We start from the raw sequence: 13,954 nt of genomic DNA, 5'->3' as shown, positions 1-13,954 counted from the left end.
TATTGAAATCTTGTTTTGATTTTAACACGTTTGTGTGCTGAAATGTTGTTATACTTTGATCGCGTTTGTGTGTTGAAAAATTGTATTACATTGAAAGTGTTTGTGTATTGAAATGTTCTTTTACTGAATGTTCTTTTTAGCATGATGAAGACGTTTTATGTACAAGACATTCATAGATATATAACATGATGGACAGGAGCTAAACTCTCTCACTCTCACTATAAACTAAATGATTTGCCACTGGGGAGGGAAGTGTTTTAACTGATGGCCCAAAGGGAACTTGTCAACTTGCATATTTTGGCGCGTGTAGCGAAGCCTTAGGGCTTTAAGGTTAATAAGGACATATGAGCTTTGGTTACTAGGTATCAACATGTACCAAAATGAAGCCAGTTAACCCTCTGGTTGCCGAGTCAGTTGTATTTTGTTACGCACATTTTCAAAAGCTCAGTGCTCGCAGCATTGGGATCTCAGGCCCACGCGACAAACGCCAATGACGATTACATTAAAAATACCCGCAATCTGCCAAATCTGATAGTTTGAAGATTTAATATACTGATAATATTCTGCTTCACGTCATGCCGACACTTATATATATTATGACGCTCATCTCCGGGTTCAGTGTTTATTGATTAAGGGTAAGACAATATATCTGGGAACTGTATTGGAACCATAAATTGTTTTTATGGCTCGGTTCCCGCCTGTATAAAGAACCACACTCCGGTCACTCGCCAGCAGCACCCGTCCTTACACTGACCCTTTTCCCGATCTGAACCCGTGCGCTTGCCGTTGTGACTACGGTAGAGCAGTTGTCATGCTTGTGAATACCTAGTATTTGTTATCATCATTTGAGCTGTTCAACTGGTGTCATCAAAGTCGTTCGTACATACATACATACGTACATATATACATACATACATAATATATACATACATACATACATACATACATACATACATACATACATACATACATACATACATACATACATACATACATACATACATACATACATACATACATACATACATACATACATACATACATACATTCATACATACATACATACATACATACATACATACATACATACATACATACATACATACATACATACATACATACATACATACATACGAGGGGCGTTAAATAAGTTTTGTAACTTCAATATAAGACCAAGTCGCAGAATATCTTTTGCCCTATTATTTTTCAATATAATCTCCATTCACCTCAATACACTTATTCCGTTTATCCTTCAAGATTTTAATACCACTTTTATAGAAATCCACAGATTGGCCCTCTAACCACGCCTCTGTGGCAGCCTTTATGTCCTCGTCATCCTGAAGGCGTCTTCCACGTAGGGCAGATTTCATTTGCTGGAACAGGAAATAGTCACTGGGGGCTAAGTCTGGGCTGTAGGGTGTGTGATTTAACTGTTCGAATCGACATCCACATAATGCACATATGGATTTCTTTTGCTTTGCATCCCTCCTTGGTAAGGAACTTTATTACAGCGCGTTGTTCATGTTTGAGAGAATCCATGATTGTGACCACCCTTAGGTGAATGAAGCCATCACATCTAACTTAGTGTTGTGTCTGGAACATGTTATGACACCTGTCAACCTGATGTTATGTCTAGTGTCACACCTGCCACAAGTTGACATTGTTTGTGTATACACAAATGCCCAAGTTGCAAAACTTATTGAGTGAGTGAGTTGGGTTTAACGCCGCTTTTAACATTATTCCAGTTATATCACGGCGTGTCAGCTTAGTGTGGGAGGAAAGCCGGAAGTGATGCAGGTCTAAGACGTTAACCACTTCGGTGAAACCCACGAGCACGGGTATGGTGCTGACAAACCTAGAAACATAATTGGGGCGAACCGGGATTCGAACCAACAATCATAGGTTTCTGGCGTGCCCAAGGGACGCAACTCTGCACAGCGAATCGCGGCGCCCTAGACGACTGGGCCACCCGTGTCCCCACAAAACTCATTGAACGCCCCTCGAACATACATTGTATTCTGATGTATTCAAATCTATCTGAATTTGTGTGTGAAACATGCCAGCACTAGTGTAGATAACATGCTGAATGAGAGTTAATACATCTATAAGGCGGTCATAGTATCAGCTACTGTATTTTCTGAAACCTCCGAATCCCCCAAGACGTCCGAATCTTCAAAGTCATCTGTGTCCAAGTCCTCAACCGAGTCCTGACACCCCTGAAATCCTGAAAAGCCATCCGTATTCGAGTCATCGTATCAAAGTCCTCAAAGTCCTCCGTATGCGATTTCTCCGTATCCGTATCCTCCGTATCCGGAACTTCCCTATCAAAGTCCTTCAAGTTTGTCCAAGTCCTCCGTAACCCAGTCCTCCAAATACTCCGTATACAAGTACTCCGTATCCAAGTACTCCGTACCCAAGTACTCCGTATCCCAGTCCTCCAAGTACTCCGTATCCAAGTACTCCGTATCCCAGTCCTCCGAATACTCCGTGTCCATGTACTCCGTATCCCAGTCCTCAAATCCTCCATGTCCTTAGTTACCAAGTCCTCCTTATCCAAGATCTCCTTTTCCAAATCCTCCGTAACGAAGTCCTCAGTATCGTAGTCCTCTAAGTCCTCCGTATCCGAGTCCTCAGTATCCGAGTCAAAATGCAAGAACTTTGGAGTACGAACATATCATCATTCTCAACACTTTCCCGTGTCTTGTTTCTTTGATACCCTGTCAATAATCTGTTTTGAAACAGTTGACGCATGCGCCAATGATGAGTGAGTAAGTATGGTTTTACGCTGTTTTCTGCAAAATCACGACGAGAAATTTTAGCCATGTGTGGGCCTACGGCTATATGAGTTACCACTAGGCTACCCCTACATGTGACGAGCAGGAAGATGAGAGACGGTCAGAGGGTCAAATGTGTTTGGAATGAGGATGCAAAGGATTCTTTTCCATTGCAGTTTGCTTTTTATAATTCCAAAAATAGCATATACTATTATAATGTTGATACGATAGAAGTTATGTATTCTTAAGCTTTGACAAGAGGCTATGGAACACGTCTAGATAACGTTTGTTGTAAGCATCAAGGAAACATAAGCTCCTTACACCACCCACCAAGTTAAAATGCTCCTATGGGGTCCAATATCAGTCCAATATGCCGTGATACTTGTCAGTTAAAATACTATTCTGTACTTCCATCTGGTTTGATCATTCTTGTGACTTTCGTTGGCCCGTGTTCTATATGATGTAAACATGGGCAATATCTGATATGATGATTATGATAACTCTGTGTTTGGAATGAGGATGTAATAGATGCCGTTCTATAGCAGTTTGCTTTTTAAATTCCAATGATTATAATATTATAATGTTGATGTAATAGTGGTCGTGTATTGTTAAGCTGTGCAACACACCACGATGACGGTTGTTGTAAGCATCAAGGGAAATATAAGACCTGTATACCACCCAGTACCCACTGTCATCATCACACACACACACACACACACACACACACACACACACACACACACACACACACACACACACACACACACACACACACACACACACACACACACACACACACACACACACACACACACACACACATACACACACACACACACACACACACCCCGCAAATCCCCCACCCCCACTTTCTTATGTGCCAAATGATTTGCGGCCATGTGGGTTTACTGAGTCATCAGCACGTTGCAAAAGATCATATGCGTCTAAGCTGTTGTGGTTTTATCCGTAGTGTCCATTTTGCTGTGACATTTGTTGTCAGTTAATATGCTGTTGTTTGGTTTCGTTTCAAGCGTCCAATTCGCTTTGACACTTGTTATCAGTTAAAATGCTCTCAAAGAACTTTTTTAACTAGTCCAATTTGCTGTAACACTGTTTATCAAATAAAATACAGTTATCGGCTTTTATAAACGTGTCATTCCTTTTGGCATAAGCTTGCTTCAACAGAAGTGTATCATAAACCGTCCCAAATACTTTACAAATACATGTACACTATTCATAAAGAAGTGTGCCTCATACTAAGTACTGCAAGTACATGAATAATCAACCTTCATTTGAGAAATATATATTGCTCTCAAAATCAATATTTCTCTCTATATTAAAATTCAGAACTACTAATCATATATTACCCGTTAAAACTGGTCGATGGCTGAACATTCCCAGGGAAGACCATCCACATTTCCAAATTTGACGCATCAGTGACAAAAATGATGTCCGATGCAATTCCCTATTTTTACCTGTACCATATGTTCCCGTGCCTTTTCAGGTGAACAATTGACTTGCCTTTGCATGTGTCTGTGATGGGTGCCATCACTATTTGATGGTAATTCATAAACGCATGCTCATGACAGTCAGAATCGTACAATCGACTCAGCTTTGTGCAGAGATTTCTATTTGATAAAGAAAGGGTTTTGTCGCTTCATTTCATTATAAATAAATCGATGGGACGCTTTTCTCCAAAAGCGATACTCTAAAATAAACAATATTTTATGTTTCCAAACCTGTCTCAATTTAAGAAACCTTTGACCATTAACAGTGTAAGAGATCTGAAAGGCCTATCTAAATTCCTTCAATATTAGTATATTACAATTTGTAAATTGTAGTAGAAACAACGTATTCCAATTCTATTATTCTTGTATACTGCTGTAATTTTGTACAGATTAAAAATTGTATATAATTGTATCTCATGTTCTGAGAATAAATGCTCTTGTTGAATATTATCCCAAGTGTCCAACTTACAGTGACACTTTTTATAAGTTAGAATGCTCTCATTGAATTTTATCCTAAGCGTCCAATTTGCAGTGGGACTTGTTATAAGTAAAACTGTTGCTATGAGGTTTTATCCGAAGCGTCCAATTTGCACTGACACTTGTTATAAATCAAAATGTTCTGATCAGGTATTATCCCAAGTTTCCACTAAGCGGTGATAACTATTTTCAGTGAAAATGTCTGTTATAGAGTTTCATCTGCTTCCATCATTTTTGTGAATTTCGTTAGCTCGTGTTTTTTATGATATTAAGGTGGGCAATAGCAAATATGATGATGATGATGATATGATGCATTGTCTGGTCAAGGCTCGATTATTTATAGGTTTGCCGTCGTATAGCAGGAACTTTGCAGGAACACTTCAAAGCACCCGCACAGACAAGCATATAATTCTTGGAACCTCTCTGCACCTCATTGTAGGTAATGGAAGTTTTAAGGAAGAACTAGAAGGTTTCATGTTGCATGCGCGCTTTATTCAAGGTCGACGTCATCACAGTTCATACATTCAGAAGGCTATATATACAAACGTGTCTGGTGGTGCACGTTCATCGTCTTTATCAACATCGTCAGGTTGTTAGATTAATAATGTCCTGAAAAGAAAGAAAAGATTGGTAAAGTATGACAATCAGTTATTTAACTGCTTGGGGATCGTGTCTGCACCTGCAACTCTAACAGACGATCTGTTGGGCCACGTCTGGAGCAGCAACGTTCAAAGGGAGAATAACCTGACTTACATGTTAAAATATAATCTTTTCTGTGCGATCAATTGGATTGTTTAGACAGAACATACTCCATGTAACAGTTATATTGTAGTCATCTGAAGTGGCCATGAAGATGTATCTGCATTGTGGTGTAAGACATACTGGTACATGTACAGTGTAAGCATAATTTGGAAATTCAGTAAATTCATCAAGGCGACTAAAGTACCACCTACCATATTTTCCAAAACCTCCGATTCCTCCAAACCCTCCGAGTCCTCCGTATCCAAGACCTCCGTATCCAAGTCCTCCGTATCCTCCAATTCCTCCAAATCCTCCAAGTCCTCCGTATCCTCCAAGTCCTCCGTATCCTCCAAGTCCTCCGAATCCTCCAAGTCCTCCGTATCCAAGTCCTCCGTATCCTCCAAGTCCTCCAAGTCCGAGGCCTAATCCGTATCCTCCAAGTCCACCATATCCCAATCCTCCTCCTAATCCTCCAAATCCACCGTAAAGACCCTTACCGTAGCCAATAGGCTCGGCGACAGCGGCCGCCACCAGGCATGCTACCAAGACAATGACGGAGTTCATGGTGCTGGCTTGCTGGAAAATAATTGGTATCATTGATATTAACTATTTAAAAAAAGCGTGCTAATTCATACGATTCTGAAATTAACGTAAATTGTAAATACATTCCGTTTTAATGAAGCACACGTAGAACTTTACATATTCTGTTCGGGTTGAGATTTCGGGTTATATTTTGCAAGATTTGGCAAAACCTAAACTTCATTTTAGAACATACAAGTAGTGGTGAACCGTTCCTGTGTGTTAGGTAGGCAGAATTTACGTTTCAAGGTTTTACATTATCGAAATAACTTTCTAACTTTCAAACTAACATCTTGGTTTCTTGGGTTGATGCCCTACTAGCATGACCATTCTGCCTTTTACGCCATATGGAAACTGTTTCGCCAGATTATCGAGGTTGGTTATTCTCTATTGTTGACGTTTTAAATTGTAAATAGGATTATATCACCAATGCATAGAATATGAATATTTAGATAGTTTAAGATGAAACTGAACGCATCTATCACAGTTTCGCTTGATTTGTGATATAAGTTCATTTATGAATAAAGGCAGAATAGAAACAGATCCAGAAAACACCATTGGCACAGTCCAGCATGGCAAGTGAATACATCAGTCTTCATTCAAGGTCAATTAGAATAGAGTACACTACGGTTATAACGAACACGCTTATAACGAGCTGACGTATATAACGAAGTTACGTTTTTGGTCCCGACTAATTGCTGTAGTTATGCTGTATATATGCTTATAACGAACTACGGTTATAACGAACTAGAAGTAGTAGTCCCTTTGAGCTCGTTATAACCGTACTTTACTGTAGAGAGATCATGAGTGGCTGAGTTGTGTTCAACGCGACTTGAACGCAGACAGACACACATATATCTTGTATTCGTCTGACTGCTGTACATCATAAAAGATCATGCATAAATTAGACGCTTATACATACAAATAATAATACATACCATTTATATAAAGTTATGAGAGACGATAGACAAAACAGGATGATTTATACAGATAAAAATGTTTTACCCATATAGAAAGAGCTTTTTGCGTTGTAATATTAAAAAGCAGCTGTTGGCAGTGACATATTCCTCATGTTTAAACCATGTCTCATTGTTTGACCCGTTTAGAGAGTTGGACATTTGAATAAAACATGTATTTCATCTTCAATATGATCATTACAGTTAATGTACACTCTTTCTTAAACCTTTAAATTAATCTCAAATCCAGCTAGCATAAAGCAAAATTTGCAACCAAAATATCAGACCAAGGAACTTCAGTTAACTCACGTCTAACAGTTGTTTGTTTAGCATGGTTTCACTCACAATCACGTTGTGTTTTTGAGAACTAAAAGAGTGAGTGAGTATGGTTTGAACGCTTGTAGCAATATTCCAGCAATATCACGGCGGGGACACCAGAAATGAGCTTCACACATTGTACCCATGTCGGGAATGGAAAGGAACTAAAAGAAAAAAGTGCAAATGAATAAGCAAATGACATGTCAGAATGTTAGGACACTCACTTACCTACGACTGTAGATGGGTCGACGAAGAATGACTTGATATCGAAGTGGAAAGATACAACTCTGCCAGGGTAATATATACACGTGCAGTTATCACGTGACATGCATGTCACCATGCAGGGTGTAAAACCACTCCTGTTTTCTAATTTCCTGGAGCACACCTTTCGTCATTCTTCCTAACCTACGGCAACATTTATCATACACACCTAATCGATCTTGGCGGTCAAACCCACGTCATACTTGACCATGCAAGTATGTAACATTATCTATCAAAATTAGTGACACACTGTCGGTTTTATATAGTTTCCAAACAAGTTCTCTAACTATATAGGTTAAAATAAAATCTCCTTCAATTAATTAATCAAGCAATAATTGCTACGTGGAGTTGCTTCAGCTGACCTTTTATTCAATTAACTATTTAGATCCTATCGCATGCAATGGCGAAGTGGGGATGTGATTGACCAGTGAGTGAATCTGATAATATTTACGGCTTCTGTACAATTCCGCAATATATCGACGAGAAGAAATAATAAACATTCATAAAAATCCTGATCTTGCTTTCAATTTAAAAGAAACTAATTGGAAAGGGTTCGATCATTTCTTTTACTGTTGGATTACTTTGAACGTATTTGTGATTGAAATATTACTTTACATTGAACGTGTTTGTGTGTTGAAATGATCTTTTAAGTTGAACGTGTTTGTGTGTTGAAATGATCTTTTACTTTGAATGTCTGTGTGTGTTGAAAAGAATGTTTCACTTTGAACGTCTGTGTGTGTTGAAATGATGTTTTACTTTGAACGTCTGTGTGTATTGAAATGTTGTTCTTCTTTGAAAGTGTTTGTGTATTGAATTGTTGTTTTACTTTGAATGTGTTTGTTCATTGAAATGTTGTTTTACTTTGAACGTGTTTGTGTATTGAAATGTTGATTTAATTTGAATGTGTTTGTGTATTGAAATGTTGTTCTTCTTTGAAAGTGTTTGTGTGTTGAAATGTTCTTTTGCTTTGAACGTGTTTGTGCGTTGAAATGTTCTTTTACTTTGAATGTCTGTGTGTGTGTTGAAATGATATTTCACTTTCAACATGTTTGTGTGTTGAAATGTTGTTTTGCTTTGAACGTGTTCGTGTCTTTAATGTTGTTATACTTTTAATGTGTTTATTGAAATGTTGTTCTTCTTTGAAAGTGTTTGTGTATTGAAATGTTGTTTTACTTTGAACGTGTTTGTGTATTGAAATGTAGCTTTACTTCTGAACGTCTGTGTGTGTTAAATTCTTGTATCTTGAAAGCGTTTGTGTGCTGACATGTTTTACTTTGACACCTTTTTGTGCTTGAACTATTGTATGACATTGAACGTGTTTGTGTGTTGAAATGATTTGCACTTTGAACATGTTCATATGTTGAAATGTTGTTTTACTTTTAATGTGTTTGTGTGCTGAACTGTTTTACGTTGAACATGTTTTAGGATTGAAATGTAACTTTAATTTGAACGTCTGTGTGTGTTAAATCCTTGTATTTTGAAATCGTTTTTTTGAGTTGACATGTTTTACTTTGACGCCTTTTTGTGCTTGAAATATTGTATGATATTGAACGTGTTTGTGTGTTGAAAGGTTTTTGTACTTGGAACATGTTTGTGCCTTGAAATGTTGTTTTACTTTTAATGTGTTTGTGTGCTGAACCTTTTTTTACACTTTGAACGCGTGTTGACATTTGTTTTACTTTGAAGGTATGTGTGTGTTGAAATTTTGCTTTACTTTGATTAGTTGATGTATTGAAATATTGTTTTATTTGAAGGCGTTTGTGTCTTGAAATCTTGTTTTGATTTTAACACGTTTGTGTGCTGAAATGTTGTTATACTTTGATCGCGTTTGTGTGTTGAAATATTGTTTTACATTGAAAGTGTTTGTGTATTGAATGTTCTTTTACTGGATGTTCTTTTTAGCATGATGAAGACGTTTTATGTACAATACATTCATAGATATATAACATGATGGACAGGAGCTAAACTCTCTCACTCTCACTATAAACTAAATGATTTGCCACTGGGGAGGGAAGTGTTTTAACTGATGGCCCAAAGGGAACTTGTCAACTTGCATATTTTGGCGCGTGTAGCGAAGCCTTAGGGCTTTAAGGTTAATGAGGACATATGAGCTTTGGTTACCAGGTATCAACATGTACCAAAATGAAGCCAGTTAACCCTCTGGTTGCCGAGTCAGTTATATTTTGTTACGCACATTTTCAAAAGCTCAGTGCTCGCGGCATTGGGTCTCAGGCCCACGCGACAAACGCCAATGACGATGACATTAAAAATACCCACAATCTGCTAAAATCTGATAGTTTGAAGATTTAATATACTGATAATATTCTGCTTCACGTCATGCCGACACTTATATATATGACGCTCATCTCCGGGTTCAGTGTTTACTGATTAAGGGTAAGACAATATATCTGGGAACTGTATTGGAACCATAAATTGTTTGTATTGCTCGGTTCCCGCCTGTATAAGGAACCACACTCCGGGTACTCGCCAGCAGCACCCGTCCTTACACTGACCCTTTTCCCGTTAACGACCCGATGATATCTGAACCCGTGCACTTGCCGTTGTGACTGCGGTAGAGCAGTTTTCATGCTTGTGAATACCTAGTAATTGTTATCATCATTTGAGCTGTTCAACTGGTGTCATCAAAGTCGTTCGTACATACACACACACACACACACACACACACACACACACACACACACACACACACACACACACACACACACACACACACACACACACACACACACACACACACACACACACACACACACACACACACACACACACACACACACACATACATACATACATACATACATACATGATGTTATGACTTGTGTCACACCTCCCACAAGTTGATATTGACATTGTTTGTGTATACACAAATGCCCAAGTTGCAAAACTTATTGAGTGAGTGAGTTGGGTTTAACGCCCTTTTAACATTATTCCAGTTATATCACGGCGTGTCAGCTTAGTGTGGGAGGAAAACCCGAAGTGATGCAGGTCTAAGACGTTAACCACTTTGGTGAAACCAACGAGCACGGGTATGGTGCTGACAAACCTAGAAAAATAATTGCGGCGAACCGGGATTCGAACCCACAATCATAGGTTTCTGGCGTGCCCAAGGGACGCAACTCTGCACAGCGAATCGCGGCGCCCTAGACGACTAGGCCACCCGTGCCCCCACAAAACTCATTGAACGCCCCTTGAACATACATTGTATCTGATGTATTCAAATCTATCTGAATTTGTGTGTGAAACATGCCAGCACTAGTGTAGATAACATGCTGAAAGAGAGTTAATACATCTATAAGGCGATCATAGTATCAGCTACTGTATTTTCTCAAACCTCCGAATCCCCCAAGACGTCCCAATCTTCAAAGTCCTCTGTGTCCAAGTCCTCAACCGAGTCCTCAACCGAGCCCTGACACCCCTGAAATTCGAGTCATCCGTATCCAAGTCCTCAAAGTCCTCCGTATGCGATTTCTCCGTTTCCGGAACTTCCCTATCAAAGTCCTTCAAGTTGTCCAATTCCTCTGTAACCCAGTCCTCCAAATACTCTGTATCCCAGTCATCCGAATACTTAGTATCCAAGTACTCCGTATCAAAGTACTCCGTATCCCAGTCCTCCGAATTCTCCGTATCCAAGTACTTCGTGTCCAAGTACTCCGTATCCCAGTCCTCAAATCCTCCATGTCCTCATGCGCCAATGATGAGTGAGTAAGTATGGTTTTACGCTGCTTTCAGCAAAATCACGACGAGAACTTTTAGCCATGTGTGGGCCTTCGGCTATATGAGTTACCACTAGGCTACCCCCACATTTGGCGAGCAGGAAGATGAGAGACGGTCAGTGGGTCAAATGCGTTTGGAATGAGGATGCAAAGGATTCTTTTCTATTGCAGTTTGCTTTTTTAATTCCAAAAATAGCATATAATATTATAATGTTGATACGATAGAAGTTATGTATTGTTAAGCTTTGACAAGAGGCTACGGAACACACGACGATAACGTTTGTTGTAAGCATTTGTTGTGGCCCCTTACACCACCCACCAACTTAAAATGCTCCTATGGGGTCCAATATGCCTCCAATATGCCGTGGTACTTGTCAGTTAAAATACTATTCTGTACTTCCATCTGGTTTTATCATTCTTGTGACTCTTGTTGGCCCGTGTTCTATATGATGTAAACATGGGCAATATCTGATTTGGTGATAATGATAACTCTGTGTTTGGAATGAGGATGTGAAAGATTCTTTTCTATTTCAGTTTGCTTTTTAAATTCCAATTATTTTAATATTATAATGCTGATGCAATAGTTGTCGTGTATTGTTAAGCTGCGCAACACACCACGATGACGTTTGTTGTAAGCATCAAGGAAATATAAGACCCGTATACCACCTGCCACCCAGTACCCCATTCCCACTCTTACGCCCCTCCCGTAGAATGATGAACCTTATGCGTGAAATGATGGGCAGCCATGTGTGTTCACTGAATCACCAGCACGTCGAAAAAGGTAATTTGCGTCTAAGCTTTTGTGGTTTTATCTGTAGCGTCCATTTTGCTGTGACATTTGTTGTCAGTTAATATGAAGTTATTTGGTTTTATTTCAAGCGTCCAATTCGCTTTGACACTTGTTATCAGTTAAAATGCTCTCAAGGAACTTATCTCACGTGTCCAATTTGCTGTGACACTGTTTATCAGTTAAAATACAATTATCGGGTTTTATAAACGTGTTGTTCCTTTGCATAAGCTTGCTTCAACAGAAGAGTATCATAAACCGTCCCAAATACTTTACAAAATACATGTACACTATTCATAAAGAAGTGTGCCTCATACTAAGTACTTCAAGTACATGAAGAATCAACCTTCATTTGAGAAATATATATTGCTCTCAAAATCAATATTTCTCTCTATATTAAAATTCAGAACTACTAATCATATATTACCCGTTAAAACTGGTCGATGGCGGAACATTCCCAGGGAAGACCATCCACATTTCCAAATTTGACGCATCAGTGACAAAAATGATGTCCGATGCAATTCCCTATTTTTACCTGTACCATATGTTCCTGTGCTTTTTCAGGTGAACAACTGACTTGCCTTTGCATGTGTCTGTGATGGGTGCCATTACTATTTGATGGTAATTCATAAACGCATGCTCATGACAGTCAGAATCGTACAATCGACTCAGCTTTGTGCAGAGATTTCTATTTGATAAAGAAAGGGTTTTTTCGCTTCATTTAAATATAAATAAATCGATGGGACGCTTTTGTCCAAAAGCGATACTCTAAAATAAACAATATTTTATGTTTCCAAACCTGTCTCAATTTAAGAAACCTTTGACCATTAACAGTGTAAGAGATCTGAAAGGCCTATCTAAATTCCTTCAACATGTGTATAACAATTTGTAAATTGTAGTAGAAACAACGTATTCCAATTCTATTATTCTTGTTAACTGCTGTAATTTTGTACAGATTAAAAATGGTATAATTGTATCTCATGTTCTGAGAATAAATGCTCTTGTTGGGTATTATCCCAAGTGTCCAACGTACAGTGACACTTTTTATAAGTTAGAATGCTCTCATTGAATTTTATCCCAAGCGTCCAATTTGCAGTGGCACTTGTTATAAGTAAAACTGTTGCTATGAGGTTTTATCCGAAGCGTCCAATTTGCACTGACACTTGTTATAAATCAAAATGTTCTGATCAGGTATTATCCCAAGTTTCCACTAAGCGGTGATAACTATTTTCAGTGAAAATGTCTGTTATAGAGTTTCATCTGCTTCCATCATTCTTGTGAATTTCGTTAGTTCGTGTTTTATATATTAAGGTGGGAAATAGCAGATATGATGATGATGATGATGATGATATGATGCATTGTCTGGTCAAGGCTCGATTATTTATAGGTTTGCCGTCGTATAGCAGGAACATTGCAGGAACACTTCACAGCACCCACACAAACAAGCATATAATTCTTGGAGGCGAGGTGAAATGGGGTTTAACGCCGCGTCCAAGATTATTGCACTTATATAGCGACCTGCATGCACGTGTGTTTGTGTGTGTGTGGTTGCTTGTACTAGTCCGGACTGATGCCGATGTATAGTGCTAGCTCACTGAGATACCATGCCGCAGTTTAACATGTATACCCCATTCAGACACAGTATACGGAGGGCCAGGCAGGGTAACAAGGGTAACAACAAGTACCATCTTTTAACGTCTTTTGGTATGACAGGGATCGACGGACGCTCTACCACTAGACCACGGAGGCGGTCTATAATTCTTGGAACCTCTCTGCACCTTATTGTAGGTAATGGAAGTTTTAAGGAAGAACTAGAAGG

General features: G+C 38.9%; 1 protein-coding gene across 1 annotated transcript; it reads right to left on the bottom strand.

Annotated features, from left to right (window-relative positions):
• Positions 1-5,229: 5,229 nt before the first annotated feature.
• On the bottom strand, positions 5,230-7,665 carry LOC124124153 (acanthoscurrin-1-like). Its single transcript, XM_048388696.1, has 3 exons — positions 7,582-7,665; positions 5,713-6,076; positions 5,230-5,368 (listed from the first exon to the last, which is right to left on the bottom strand). Exons 2-3 carry the CDS (start codon positions 6,062-6,064, stop codon positions 5,358-5,360), a joined length of 363 nt encoding a protein of 120 aa, XP_048244653.1. The 5' UTR covers positions 6,065-6,076; positions 7,582-7,665; the 3' UTR covers positions 5,230-5,357.
• Between the last annotated feature and the right edge of the window lie 6,289 nt (positions 7,666-13,954).

The sequence above is a fragment of the Haliotis rufescens genome, unplaced genomic scaffold, assembly GCF_023055435.1.
Source record: "Haliotis rufescens isolate VD_foot unplaced genomic scaffold, xgHalRufe1.0.p SCAF_77, whole genome shotgun sequence".
NCBI lineage: Eukaryota > Metazoa > Mollusca > Gastropoda > Lepetellida > Haliotidae > Haliotis > Haliotis rufescens.
The sequence above is the reverse complement of the archived record's forward strand: the minus strand, read 5'-3'. Positions and strand labels throughout refer to the sequence as shown.